The following is a 14,755-nucleotide window of genomic DNA, read 5'->3' as shown; positions in this document are numbered from 1 at the left end:
CCTCCAGTCCTTTACATTACATTACATTTAGTCATTTAGCAGACGCTTTTATCCAAAGCGACTTACAATTATTCAAACACCGACGGACGCAGCCATCAGGAGCAATTAGGGGTTAAGTGTCTTGCTCAAGGACACTACAGCATGCTATCAGGATGAGCCTGGGATTGAACCAGCGACCATTGGATTACTAGACGACCAGCTCTACCTCCTGAGCTACCATCCCCGTCCTTCCCCGTTTCATTTTTTCCCCTGTTCGCTGCAAGCAATTTCAAAGCCATTTGTATACCAATATCATCCTAAAACAAAGACTGATTAAAGCACTAAATCCTTGTGCTTGTTGAACTAATACGATTTGCAAGTAAGCCTACTTACAGGTTTAATTTATGTTTTTATATTTGTTCTTTATTTACTCCCAAGAGCGTCTCAACACTGCCGTGGTTGCAGCTGAAAGAATAGGGCAAACTTTGTCTTACATGTCACAAGAATACACAGAAGCAAGATATACTTTTTTTACTTTTTATTGGTTAAGTAATGTCAGATGTGAAATACAGAGATGTCAGTTTCTTACACCATTTTTTTTCTCTTATAAGCAACCCACCCAACCACACACACACCCTAACTACAAAGATAATGTTTATACAAAAAAGCAAATGATAATGTACAGCAAAATATAATAAAACAACGTTCTCTGGTCCAAGATATTAATGGGTAATGGAATACACAATTGTAATTATAGTCAGATCTACTCATGCCTTAATGATGGGGCAGTGATATTATTAAGTCCATTTACTTCACGCATTCACACTGTGTGCAATTTTTTGCCAGCTTTCCTTCTTGCCTTTTGCAGCAGCAACTATGTTGCTTTTAGCCTGGATTATATTTTGAAGTTGTTCATATTTGTTTAATATTACATGCTCAACTTGCTTAACATTGCGGCTCTGGTAGACTTGTCCATGTTTGCGATTGGTCATATGGTGCAAACACCGCCCCTTTTATGTGAACGTGCTCATAGCTAGATTGGTGAAAACCTGGGTTAACTTAACAAGTTGATAACCACTGTCGTGACACCGCTTATGTGTGATTACGGTTGTTAGGCTTAGTGAAGCCAACTAACGAAAAGATATCCTGGCTATGTGGAACTTGCTTCGTAGTATAGGTCCCTGATGTCATAATGGAAAACAGAACGGCTGTATTCAATACTCCTAAAACCCTATTGTCCCGAAACCTTCCTGATCAGCAGTCCAAAATGTTCGCTTTTAAAACTTGTTTTTGTTTTTTTCCCAGATTGCTTTTTCACCCTCCCCTCTCACTGTTCATTGTCTGCCCCCCAGTTTGGGGGTGTAAGCAAAATGCTTTGTCTAGAAAGGTTGCATTAATGTTGTCAAAGTCATCAGACAGAACACTGACACAGGGTAGAGAATAGCTGTCTGGCGTGCTTTGTTCTAGAGACAAGCCCGACCTAACTGTTTTCAAAGACCTCACTACCACCATGAACTGAACAGTCTGATAGGACGCAGGGGGCAGGAGTGCAGGACTCGTAAAACCAGCATAACCCTTGCAAAAGCTTTCTGAGGAGAGTTCAAGGTGCGTACTACTTTTGATGTTTCTCCCTACTTTCTTTGCGTACACTTTAGAGACACATTGTTCAACATCTAACTGGGTCTTGTGCTGTTAGGATATTTTTTTATGATGCGGCGGCATTAACTGCTCCCACAGCGGAATCATTTTATAGGCTGTGAAGCCCTCCTTTCAAATTGAGAATCGGACGTGGACGTGTGACTTGTTGTCAGATGTTTATTTATTTATTTTATGTTTATTATTTATTTTTTTGACATTAACTTGGTAAGTGCCGGCTTTGGGTGAATATAATTGGACGTATGGCTTGAACACAATTTGTGCTGCAATAGAGAAAATGTAGTACTATGTATGGTTGTGTACACTTCTGCTACATGTTCAGCTTTGCAGAATTGGCTTTCTTCGAATATGATTTGTAACCAAAAATCTCTGCTGCCTAACCCAACAATGAATCCGTCTCAACTAAACTTACCATAATGATTTACTCAAATGTGGTCCAACCTTATTGGCTATGATAAACAAATCCTAAAATGCTCCTGATAGTTAGAATGGGTAAAGTTCCAAATTTCTCCTTGGTTCCCGATTTGATTTGAGATAACTTTTCACTACAATATACTACAGAATACTAATTTGGTTAAAAAAAACAAAAATAATTTTTTATTTTTTTTTTTGGAATGCATTTGTATTTTGTCCTTCATAATTGGATGGCTGTCTTAAAAAATGTATCTTGTGCTAGTCGCTTTTTTTTTTTTAAACCGTTTTGTATGATGCCATGTTAAATAGCGAAGGCAAAACTATATCGCTAAAACTACCTGGCTAATTAAATTGCTGTTTGAGAACAGTGATTACATGCTTAAACCCTGCTTTCTTCACCACATAAAATCGTAGTCTGTTAAAATGACATGTTTACATTCATGATAGTATGATAGGAGGAAATGCCCCTCATCCCCAGAGCTTTCAATCTCTGCTCAATCACACCCCATGAACTAGACTATTTACTGTTTTGTCGTATTATTATGAGTGTAATCTTGATTTTCAAGTCTATGCAATCTAAATTATACAAGAAAAGGATTCTGCTGTATTTGCATTAGGGAGATCAGTTGTATCAAAACGAGCACTCCTTATTTCTCTCTCAGTTACATCAACCAATGACAAAACTGCATAACACTACGTGTAAAACACAAAATGATACAGCTTACTATTGTTTTTTCGTAATGTTTTAGCTCCACTGGGGGAGAGTAGGGAATGCTCGCTTTGTGTACAGCTCCCCTCATGCCACAGGATCCCAGAAGATTAACCATGTTCATTGACATAATAAATAACCTGCTTTGTTAGTCCCACCTGAATGACTCTTTTTGATGACTTAATATTTTTCTCTTCAGTTACCTGGCTGACCAGTGCTGGAATGGCGGCTGCATATACCTGATCATGCTGCGCAGGATCAAGAGAAAAGCCCCGCTTCCACCATGTTACAGCAATGGAAATACCAACGGCTCGTCCGCCATCACCGGTAGCTGTTCAGATGAGCCAAGGGACAGTGGCGTCCCCGAGACTGCCGGAAGCCTTTCGGAAAATGGCAAGCGAACGCGCAAGTTTGGCGTTGTGTCCCGTTTGTCTTTGAACCAGGACAGCAGCGACAGCAAAGACTGCAGGGACGTCAACCTGGAGAATGGTCACCGCGGCCTGTCCACCTCTGCGGGCACCAAGGCGAGTCTGCTGGATCAGGGGACTGGCCACGGCCTTTCAAAACATGAGCCCGCAGAGGAGAGACTGCACGCCTCGCAGACGTTACCACACTCCAAAGCGGTCCCCCATCATCTGCAAAATGGGGGAACGGCCACCTTGCCCACCAGGTCTCGCAGTCGACTGTTGGAGTGCAAGACGGATTCACTGAACAGCGAGCCATCCAACCAGGTAAGACTTAAGAGTTGTTCTATTAAGCTGTTGTTTTATTGCTTAATGTATTGCTTAAACTTTCTGAAAATCCCCACTCAGGTTTTCTCCAAAATGGAAATTGGGATGCGGGGGGGGGTTATCCAATGTCATGAATTAACTACATCATGGCAACCAGTGATCAACAGAGCAGATTCTCCCCAACACTAAGCTACTAGCTGGCATCAGTTGAGGAGAGTAAAAGGGAATGTTGCAACCGCAAACAATATTCTGTGGATGGAGGACTTTTCTGCATAGATAGCTGGTTCGCTCAATAATCCTGGTGTCAAAAGGCTGTAGGGCTGAGGGATATGATGTTATGTTGCAAGACGATAGTAAAATTACTTAATCGTATTTATATATTTTTCTATGGCGCTTTTTATCGCTCCGTCGCAAATCAGTAGCAGAACTGCTTTACGGCAAAATTTTATGTAATTTGGAATCACGGTGCTTTACGTTATCTGAACATGGGAACGAATGTAAACAAACATGGAGGAACGTGGCGCTTCGGGAAATTACTCAGCCCAACCACCACAAGATGAGGATGAGAAACGGACCAGGCGTTTTGTCAGCCCTCTTTCCGACTTGCGAAGGTTTTATTAAGTAAAATAAAATGAAATAGCCTTTCTTAACATTCTCAGATCTTTAATGTGAAACAATATAACATTTAAGTACAGTCGTGTTAAATCAAACAAAATCCAATAGATCAGTATTGCCTGAAGGGATTAGGCCAAAATGCGCTTTTCCCGGACAGTCCCCGTTTATTCTCCTTGTCCCTGTTAAATAAACAAACAACCAAACAAACAACCAGTAAAAGAAAATGTCTGGCCTGTTTGTTTTTCATTTGACTTTGTCGAAGTTCTGTGCCAAGAAGACGAGCATGTTCACCTTCTCCGGTTTGAGGCACGAGTGGGGGGCTGTGTGACTATGTTTCCAGCGGTGCTAAAAACCCGTTTGGATGCATTATTATTATTATTATTATACATATTATTATTATTAGTTCTAGTAATAGCCTTGTTGTTGTTTTAATTATTGTTATTATTATTATTACATAAGCCCCTTGAAGCTGGGAATGTTGCCGCTTTATTCTGCCTCGCTGTTCTATGTAAATGGTATGAACACAGAATGGGGGGGCATTGGTCATCCACCTCTCAGCCGGCAGCAGAGGTAGTCAGAGGCCAAACAGGGCGGAAACGTGCCTTTTACACAGATGGCATGCCAGGACAGGGGTGTGACGTTTTGATGACCAGGTTTTTCATTGGTAGGTTGGTCGGAGGAAAAAAAACTCAATTTGGGTGATGTGCCTATATCAAGGTCAAAACACCTGTATCAAGATAAAGGATTCTAGCCATATCATCCAGCCCTAAAATGTTGTAATTGCTCGGTCGCAAAGGAGCAAGTTTGAAAAAATGGTTTAATGTTACAGCAAGTTGGCGTGCCAGCTCGGATAATCTCTTTTTGCCTAGTAACGTATTAATACGACAAGTTACTAATGCAATGTGGGTAATCATTAGTTACCATGTCAAGTAACGTGCGTTACCATCCCATACAGGCCACAAAAAAACATAACATTATGTAAATGTCTTTCCCCATCAGTTGTTCTTAACTTTGCTCTCTGGAGGGTATTTCATTCATCAACAGATGGAAAAACAGTTTAAAGCGCCGTGTAGCCGTTTGCCTGTTAGCCCAGCACGTCGCAGGACGTCACTTCCATGCAACTTTTCACTTTTTCTTTTTTTAATTTTTAAAAATTGTATTTGTATTTTATTTTGTTTTATTGTAAAGATTGTATTGAAAATACAAAATACCACAATACACAACTCAGTATAAAATGGAATGTGTCCATGAAAGATATTTTTAGTTTTTAAATTTCCAATAGTAGTAGCAAATAAGAATTCAACTCCCAATCTCTAAACATATGAGTTTCTCTAAACCTTTCGTTTACTAAACAGAGATTTACGGAGTGAATTAAAATAAATTATAAAATAAATGAAATACAATTCTGATTTTATTGAGGAAAAAATATAAAAGGATACAAACAACTGACTTTATCAAGGAATAAAAGAGGAAAGAGAAATAGACCTAACACATACAGTATAACACAAATAAATACACAATTATTGAGGGAAAAAAACAAAAGGACACAAACAAGGGACTTTATCAAGGAATAAAAGAGGAAAGAGAAATAGACCTAACACACATAACACAAATAAATACACAATAAATACATTAAATATCCAGTTATCGGAAGTTACGTAGAAGCGCTAAGTCAGTGGACAGCGGTTTTGTAACACGTTACAAAAGTAACGGGGTGGGTCAGGGGGCGTCATGCCCATTCAAACTGGGGGGGGCACGTGCCCAACCTGAATTTAGATTTTTGAGATTATTTTCTTTTGTTACTATTATTTTTATTTATTTTTTATAGTTATGATCATTTTATATTAGGAGTCAAACGTATTGTTGCCGACCTCTCGGACCTGCAGTCAACCGGACTTCTCCATCCGTAAAAGCCCAGTCGCTTATGACAGAGATGGAAAGTATAAAGTTTCTGCAGTCTTTAATTGGAAATAAGTGAAATAAGAGGAGTTAGGGATTGAGAAATTGAGGAAACAGGCATCATGCATGCACACGCTCCAACTCCGCTGCCCAGCACTCCTTGTCACTCCGTCCCTTCGTGGAGCTTTTTTGTACAAAATCAACCAGACTACTGAACACCGAATTGTTATCTTTTTTCCTTTTTCTCTGTAGTTCAAAACCACGTTATATGTGTTCAAATAAGTAATCGTCTGTGCAATGGGAACATTTTTACCGTTAACGGTAAGTGCCACCCTCTTGCCGTGACATGCGCCCCCCCCCCACCCAACCCCCACCCCAACTCCCCCGCGCTGTAATGCCCCCCCCAGAATTTTCGGCGCTTATTTTAGTGAGTATTTAGTAGTGTAGTACGTAACTTATTACCTTACACAGAAAGTAGTATTATAAAGTAACTCATTACTTTCAAATGAAAGTATAAGTAATATGTTGTCAAAAAAAAATGGTGGAGACAGTGGACTGTCTCCAATCTTTGTGTATAACATCAGTGAGGGCTTGAGAAAAACTTTTAATTGATTAAAAATGCTAAATAAAAACTGGAGTTGACTGATTAAACTAACCAATGAAGAGTCTGACCCCACCTTTACTGTAACATATTAGAATTATCTGAACATAGTCGGAAGTTGTGACAATTTAGGCTTAGTAATGCAATACATAACAGCTGCTTGGCGGTGCCCCCTGTGGTCGCCTACGCGAACGCTCCCTGTAGATTATGCACTACATCATGTCCGTCAAAAACTCATCGGCAGTGATCTTCTATGAACATGATGCACTCATGGAAATAAAAAATTCCCTGAAAGAACAACTTTGGGACGCTTTATCCCCTAATCCAGAGTGGCTGGTGGAGATTTTACGCGCCAACAAGATCAACAAAGACAACAACAGCAGTGGAGTCGATGTTTCATGGGAACACCACTGTAGGAAGCACCGTGGAAAGCGAGGCAGCATTCGGACCGCTCCTGGTCGCCGAACCTGGAACAGCTAACCATCTCATGCCGTCCATTCTGCCTCCCCCGGGAATTCAGCGCAGTCATCATCACAGCCGTTTATATTCTACCACAAGCGGACTTATATGATGTGTTGTGCGGACTTCAAAACAAACATCCCAACACGGCTCTGGTGGTGGCTGGGGACTTTAACAGGGCAAACTTTAAAAAAGTCCTGCCTAATTTCCATCAACACATCATGTGTGCCACCTCGGGAGAAAGGACTTTGGACTACTGCTACACACTGTACAAGAACGGATACAAGATCATCTAGCTCCCTGCTTTCGGGAAATCAGACCAGGCAGCCATCTCATTGCTTCCTGTTTACAAGGCTAGCATCGTACTTGGAACGTTAGTGAGTGCTGTGGTCAGACCAATCAAAGGCCCCGCGACAGGAGTCGCTCTGAGTGATGTGGAACGGTCCAATAAAGTTCCAGAGATGTCAGTGAGTTTACGGACGTTGCTATGAGTTTCACAGCTACGATAGCGGATTATATTGTTCCCACGGGGAAAGTTAGGATATTTCCTAACCAGAAACCGTGAGTCGATAAATCCATCCGCGGCTTTCTGAATGCTTGCATGGCCGCTTACAACGACTGTCTTGTATATCGGGCAACATGGAGAATTACAAAAGCAGCGTCCTATAAACTGCGGAGGGCGGTGAAGGGCGCTAAACGGATATACAGAGACACAGTAGACCTACAGATGGAGCAATGAGATGCCAGACTCTTGTGACAGGGGCTGCGGACTATAACTAAATACAAGAGCAGATCCACGGACAGTGGGGTCTCCCAGGTACTGCACACCACACTCAAGCACCTGGATGGCCGGAAGGGGGGCTAGGTCAGATTGGTGTTTATTGACTACAGTTCAGCTTTTAACACCATAGTCCCCACCAGACTGGCTGTCATGCTGCTGCAGCTAGGACTGAACACTCTGCTGTGGGCCTCGGGCCTGGCTCCCTCACAGCCAGGCCCGAGGTGGTTAGGGTGAGAAGGCACACATCCAGCACGCTCAGCCTGAACACAGGATCCCGCAAGGACTGCATCCTCAGCCTCCTACTTTACTTCCTGTACACACATTTGTTACTGTATTGCTGTGTCGTACTGTTGTATACTATACTGTAAATATGTTTTACCGCACATATCTGTTTATACAAATAGCCTATCCCATATCCATAACTCTATTCCCTTCCCTCCCTTCCCTGTACCCCCGCTTTGTATTATCTTTTTGAGTCTTATTTAATTTTTATTTTATTTTATTTATATTATTCTATTCACTAACTGCATTACGTTTTAGGAATCAGTTAGTTTCAGTTAATTAGCCCGGCAGGAATTAGGTTAGCTATTATGTTCGGTTTAGTAACTATTGTGCATAATCTCTGGGTGCGTTGTAAAGGCATTTCACTGCATATATGTATGAATGTATGTATATGTATGTGACGAATAAACCTCTTGAATCTTGAATCTTGAATCACATGACTGTGTGGCCAGGTCCAGCTCCAACACCATCATCAAGTTTGCTGACGACACCGTCGTGGTGGGCCTAATCACCGACGACGACGATGAGAAGGCCTACCGTGAATGAGGTGGCTGACCTGTTACTCTTGTTTCAGGACATCAGCCTCCTCCTTAACATCAGCAAAACTAAGGAGCTGATTGTGGACTGTGAAGAGGATTTACAACTGAGGACGTACACACCGTTGATGATTAATGGGACTTCTGTCGACAGGGTGAGCAGCTTCAAGTGCCTGGGATTCTACATCATGGAGGACTTAACATGTTAGATATATATAAAGATATATATATATATATATATATATATATACTGTATATATATGTATGTATACTTGTCTGTATATGTATGTGACAAACATCTTGAATCTTGAAACTTAAAGCAGCCAGGATAACTATATATATATATATGCATACAAACATGCACACACACACACACACACACACACACATACACACACCACACACACACTGTTTAGTGTCTCTAAGTGAACTGTGTTTCCCCATGTAATCTAATGGGAATATTTAACTCGACGGTTTAACATTTATCTACTATTTGTTAATCAAACTCAGTTTTGAAAATTTGAGAGATTAAAAAAACACAAAGGAACACGAATCTGGAAAAATAGAATTTTCCTTCTAGAAAGGTTTTTTCAACTTATTTGGCGGCTCTGGGTGATTTTAGAAATGTGGGACAATACGGGTTTCGCTGCGGTGGGTCACATATGGTATCAGTATGACGCCACTTCCTGATTCAGGCAGATCCAGGCAGTTATGAAAATGTCTAGCACTGACAAGCACCCCCTAATACCCCGGGGGCAACTGACTGTCTCTTGTGCGACCAGCTTTCATTGCAAACTTGTCTCACACTCAAGCTCATCCTTATATGGGTTGTTGGAATAGAAAACGAATGTTTTCTGCTCAAGTTCCGCTAAGAGCTTTGTACTGTGACGCGAATGTGTTACTTTTACTTGCTATCATATTTCAGTACGGGTACGCCTCACTTAACAACTGAGTTTCGTTCCTATAACCAGGTCGTTAAGTGAATTGGTTGATAAGCGAGGACCCGTGTTATTTCATGGTAAGGGGGCGTGGCGTTTGCAAACAGTGGTGTAGTGAATACTGACAGACTCCGGGAACGAGACTGAGAATGATGATGCGCAATGATATGCTTGACGCTAAGACGCCGCGCAGGCAGAGCTATATACCGACTGGTTGGAGAGCTGGTCGTAAATCCGAACGGTCGTTAAACATATATGTAGGTCGTTAAGTGAGGAGTACCTGTATTAAATTTTTTGTTCCCTTTTATGAGCTCTTTCTTTGTTTTAGTTATTTTAGTTAGTTTTGCTCGATTGAGAAAAAGAAAAGCAAAACGTCCATTTTAATAATGATAATAATAAATATAGCTGCAGGCAGCAATACACATGGTCCAGGGTAGTTGGCCATTTGTTAAAGTTCAATTAATGAGTGGGCTTTGGCTCTCTCTTCCGGTGTGTTTTGTGACTGCAGAAGTTCACTGTTTCACTGTGACCTGGTTACAGGTCTCTGATCGGGCAGTGTTTGCAGCTGTCGGTGGGTTTCCTACGCCGCAACTAATGGCGGTTATCATTCTTTTTCATTTATTTTATTTATTTTACATTTTTTATTTTATTTTTTAAAACCTGTGCTGCATGCTGGGCATACAACACTGAATATTTGTATGCCATTGCATCTAGGACAGAGTTAATCTGCAAGTGGAGTTCAACTTCTCAACCTGCAATGCCACTTTTTATTCATTATTTATTCATCAAGAACTGCTTGCAACAACTCTGTCTGCTTTTTGTTACACAGAACCCCCACCAATCCCCCTCTTTGGAGAACGATCTTACCATGTTTTGGTCTTTAAACAACTAATCACGACTCAAAGAGGGGGAGAATCACCACGGGTGACACAATTAAACAGAACCAAACAGTGTTCAAAAGCAGGTGCTGATTGTGTGTGTGTGTGTGTGTGTGTGTGTGTGTGTGTGTGTGTGTGTGTGTGTGTGTGTGTGTGTGTGTGTGTGTGTGTGTGTGTGTGTGTGTGTGTGTGTGTGTGTGTGTGTGTGTGTGTGTGTGTGTGTGTGTGTGTGTGTGTGTACACTTCTCACAAAAAGTTAGGGATATTCGGTTTTCGGGTGAAATTTCAGGATGAAGATAAAATGCACTATAACCTTTACAGGTGAACTTAATTTGACCTTCTCTAAACTTTTGAATGCACATGTCCAACTGTTCAATGTTTCGGTACTTTTTGCACAACTTGCTGTTCTTGCTGTGTGCGAGCGTGGTGTGCAGTACCTGTGAAACTGCAGCATCCGTGGATCTGTTCTGCTGGTATGCGAACTGCAACGGGTCCAAGGTGCGGGGGAGGGAGGTGCAGATATAATCCTTAATCAGCCTCTCGAAACACTTCATGACCACCGAGGTGAGGGCCACTGGACGTCAGTCAGAGCGTCCTGAAGCGCAGCCTCTGATTGGTCCGTCCACCGCTTCACTTTCCTCGTCACCACCAATTCTCGCGCGATCAGAGGCCTGTAAACGGGGACCAGCAAAATTGTGGTGTGATCTGATTTCCCGAAAGCAGGAAGCGAGACGGTCTTGTATCCGTTCTTGTAAGGTGTGTAACACTGGTCCAAAGTTATATCTCCCCTGGTGGCACACGTGATGTGTTGGTAGAAATTCGGCAGAACTTTAATGTTCACCATGTTATAGTCCCCAGTCACTACCACGGCCGCGTCGGAATGTTTGATTTTGAAATCCGCACAACACATCATACAGGTCCGACAGTGCTGTGTCGGTGTCTGCTTGCGGTGGAATATAAACGGCTGTAATGATGACTGTGCTGAATTCCCAGGGGAGATAAAATGGACGGCATGAGGTTGTCAGCTGTTCCAGGTTCGGCGAGCAGGAGCGGCAGAGTTTCTTGGTGTTGTTGGCGTTACACCAGCGGTTGTTTACCATGAGGCATACGCCTCCACCTTTGGATTTCCCAGACTCCCCCAATCTGTCAGCACGGAACACGGAGAAGGGCTCGGCTGCGTGCGTGCGTGCGTGCGTGCGTGCGTGCGTGCGTCCGTCCGTCCGTCCGTCCGTCCGTCCGTCTGCCCGTCCGTCCGTCCATGTGCTTGTGATGTATCCACCGGTGATTGTACGGGATTATTGGTTCTGGGGTATGAGGTCGGAATTACAGTATAATCGTAGCGCCTCCAAGCAGTGAAGCCCGGAAGCCATCCGAGCCCGGCAGCCGTACAGACACTCCACGACCACCGGAAAGCACCGAGCACCCTGCACTGCCCCCACAGAAGACCCCCCAGCCCCCAGAGAAGCTAGAAGCCCGTGGAGCAACACCCGCACCCTGCCCCGAGGAACATGAACCAGTCCCAGAGAGGGCGAGGAGACCCTGCACCCCCGAGGTGCACACATACAACCCACCCCCATGTGTAGGCACAAGACGCAGCCACAGGTGCAGAACCTGGGCCATGGAGACCAGGCACGAACCACAGACCCTGAGCCAGGTCCTGCACCGACAGACCGCACCCCGCCCGAACCTCCCACCCCGCAGGCGAGCAGGCAGGACCCCCACATCCACCAACACCCTGCATAAAGGCGAGGCCTGCCCTACCACGACCAACCAGATGCCCCACCCAGCCACAAGCCTCGAGCGCCCATCCACATAGCAAAGTACACTTAGCGCAGCACACCCGGATGTCAGCCCCCCCACCCCCCCCACTGTACGACAATTATTTTAAGTTTTATATTTATTTAAGAATGATAATTTATGAAAAAAGAAAGTGCAGAGCAGTGGCGTAAATGGAGACTCAATACGCATTGTTTCCTGTTTCCCCAAATGAAACAAATAAAAACATACTGTTTTTATTAATTTAGATGTATTTCCTTTTTCCTAATGTGTCCCTTTTCCCCTGTGTCCCATGTCCACGGAGCCTATGTGTGTGTGCACGCTTCACGGAGCCTGCAGCGGGCTATACAATCTTTAGGGCTGTACCCGACTCAGAACTTTGTCAGTCGAATTGGATTTGGTTGTTTCAATGCAAATATTTGACTATTTGGTGGGGGGGCAGGACTGGCAGCCGCCTAGGGTGTCATCTCAAGGGGGGAGTGTCTGATTGGGTGCATTTTGCGCACCTGACTCCCTCTCCAACGATGCGCATGCCAGTGATGGGGTGCCCGCGATCGACGTGGCAAAACAGTGTGTTTTTTAGTTGTAGGTTATTTCATTTTTTGTCTCCTTATGGAATGAAAAAAGTGCGTATGGAACGATATAGAACGAAACCGTGCATAATGAGTACACTTTATCAATAACTCTCTCCCTGATCACCAACCCTCCATGCGTTATGTGCAGAAAATAATCTTATGGAGTCTACGAGCCTTGCCATGTTGCTCCGTGCCCTGTCCCAACACTGCTTTCAGTTGTTTTATTTGGAGGAACGGTGCACGGCTCTCCACCATCGGGGCGCATTGAGAACTGTGTTCATGTCCGGACTCGGACGATTCACACATATAAACATATATTTATATTTCCCCTTATTTATAATTCCCCATTGAAATGTTATCCCTGTACATTTTGTAAGCTTATATCTGTTGTATCTTGTTACTGTTATGCACACTGACTGAAAAAAGAAAAAATGACTGCTCAACTTCAAGAATCTCAGTCGACTGACAGGTTTCCGACTAATGATTTGACTTGTCAACTTTCAGGGGGCCTTCACAATCTGCCCTGAATACACATTTTATTCATCTTGCCTGTGAGTCCAGCAGATCAGTTCGAGCCATAGACTAATGATGTCAGCCCCTTTGATAATAATAACCTTTATTTGTATAGAGCCCTTCATACACAACATGCAACTCAACATGCTTTACATTAATAGAATGCCATCAAGTAGCAACACTGAAAGCACAGCAAACAAGCAAAGCAGAGAAGCAAAATGCATTTAACAAAAATTAGTAAATATTATACTATACTGGTGGGCAGTAGCTCAGGAGGTAGAGCGAGTCATCTAGCAGGGCTCGAGACGATAGAAAATGTGTTTGGGATGAACAGAGATCTTACACGGGACGTCTCCGAGACGAAAAGGATTTGTGTATGGATGGATGGATAGATACTCGGGGTGTTTCGTGTTGGTAATTCTGCTGTTCGCTACTAGCCAAGGAAAAAAAATCCTAAAAGCATGCTGATTTTCTTGAGCAAGACATCAAAGCCCCTAACTTCTCAGAGAGAGAAGTTGTCATCAATTTAGGCTCTGAGCAATCTCAATCATTTTTTCAATTTAGTCAATATCTTGCCTCAGTTTCACTTCTCTTCAAAATAATTGTCAATTACCCTGAATGTAGCCTCTCTATCTCAAAACCTTGAAGTAACCATCAATGTGAATGAGGAACACGGCTGACCCAGAGAGGAAAGCTGGCCTGATAAGCCACAATGAAGGCCGCCGGGCATCTCATGTAATTTAATACTTTTGATCTGACGCTATTAGCATTACAAAGGAATCGTGTTGCTCACCATTTTCAATCCATTTAAGTGCCATTGTTGTGGGAGAGGATGCAAATTAACAAGTGGACAAGTTTTGGGTCACTGCGTGAGCATTATTTAAAGAGGAAGATCATATATGCTTATGTAAAAATTTACATGATCTGAAGCACAGAAGGCACTTAAGACAAATAGCATACATTGCATATATTATTGGATTTTTTTTTGTATTTGTATGATTTTATACTTTGGTGATTATATTCTGTCGTGGTCCAAATAAAACAATATACACTTAAATTGATAAAATAATGTACACATATATATATCCAGTGGGGGAGATAAGTATTGAACACGTCAACATTTTTCTCAGTAAATATGTTTGATGGGGCTATTGACATGAAATTTTCACCAGATGTCGGTAACAACCCAAGTAATCCACACATACAAAGAAATCAAAACATATATGTCCATAAATTACGCATAATGATGTGTAATAAAGTGGAATGAAACGGGGGAAAAGTATTGAACATGCTTGCTGAAATGTATTTAATACTTAGTAGAAAAGCCTTTGTTGGTAATGACAGCTTCAAGACGCCTCTGGTATGAAGAAACTAGTCACATGCATTGCTCAGGTGTGATTTTTCCCATTCTTC

The 14,755-nt window shown here is 42.6% G+C and overlaps 1 protein-coding gene across 1 annotated transcript in view; it reads left to right on the top strand.

Moving 5' to 3' along the window:
• Positions 1–14,755, top strand: part of pdzd2 (PDZ domain containing 2) — a gene marked incomplete at its 5' end in the record, with an annotated part of 98,858 nt that overhangs the window by 21,472 nt on the left and 62,631 nt on the right. Inside the window, one exon of the mRNA XM_080004032.1 lies at positions 2,958–3,489. Coding sequence (XP_079860158.1) covers positions 2,958–3,489 — 532 coding nt within the window. The remainder of the gene's footprint in view (positions 1–2,957; positions 3,490–14,755) is intronic.

The sequence above is a fragment of the Zeus faber genome (genome assembly GCF_960531495.2).
Source record: "Zeus faber genome assembly, chromosome: 7".
Lineage (NCBI taxonomy): Eukaryota > Metazoa > Chordata > Actinopteri > Zeiformes > Zeidae > Zeus > Zeus faber.
Note: the sequence above shows the minus strand (reverse complement) of the source record. Positions and strands in the feature narration are given on the sequence as shown.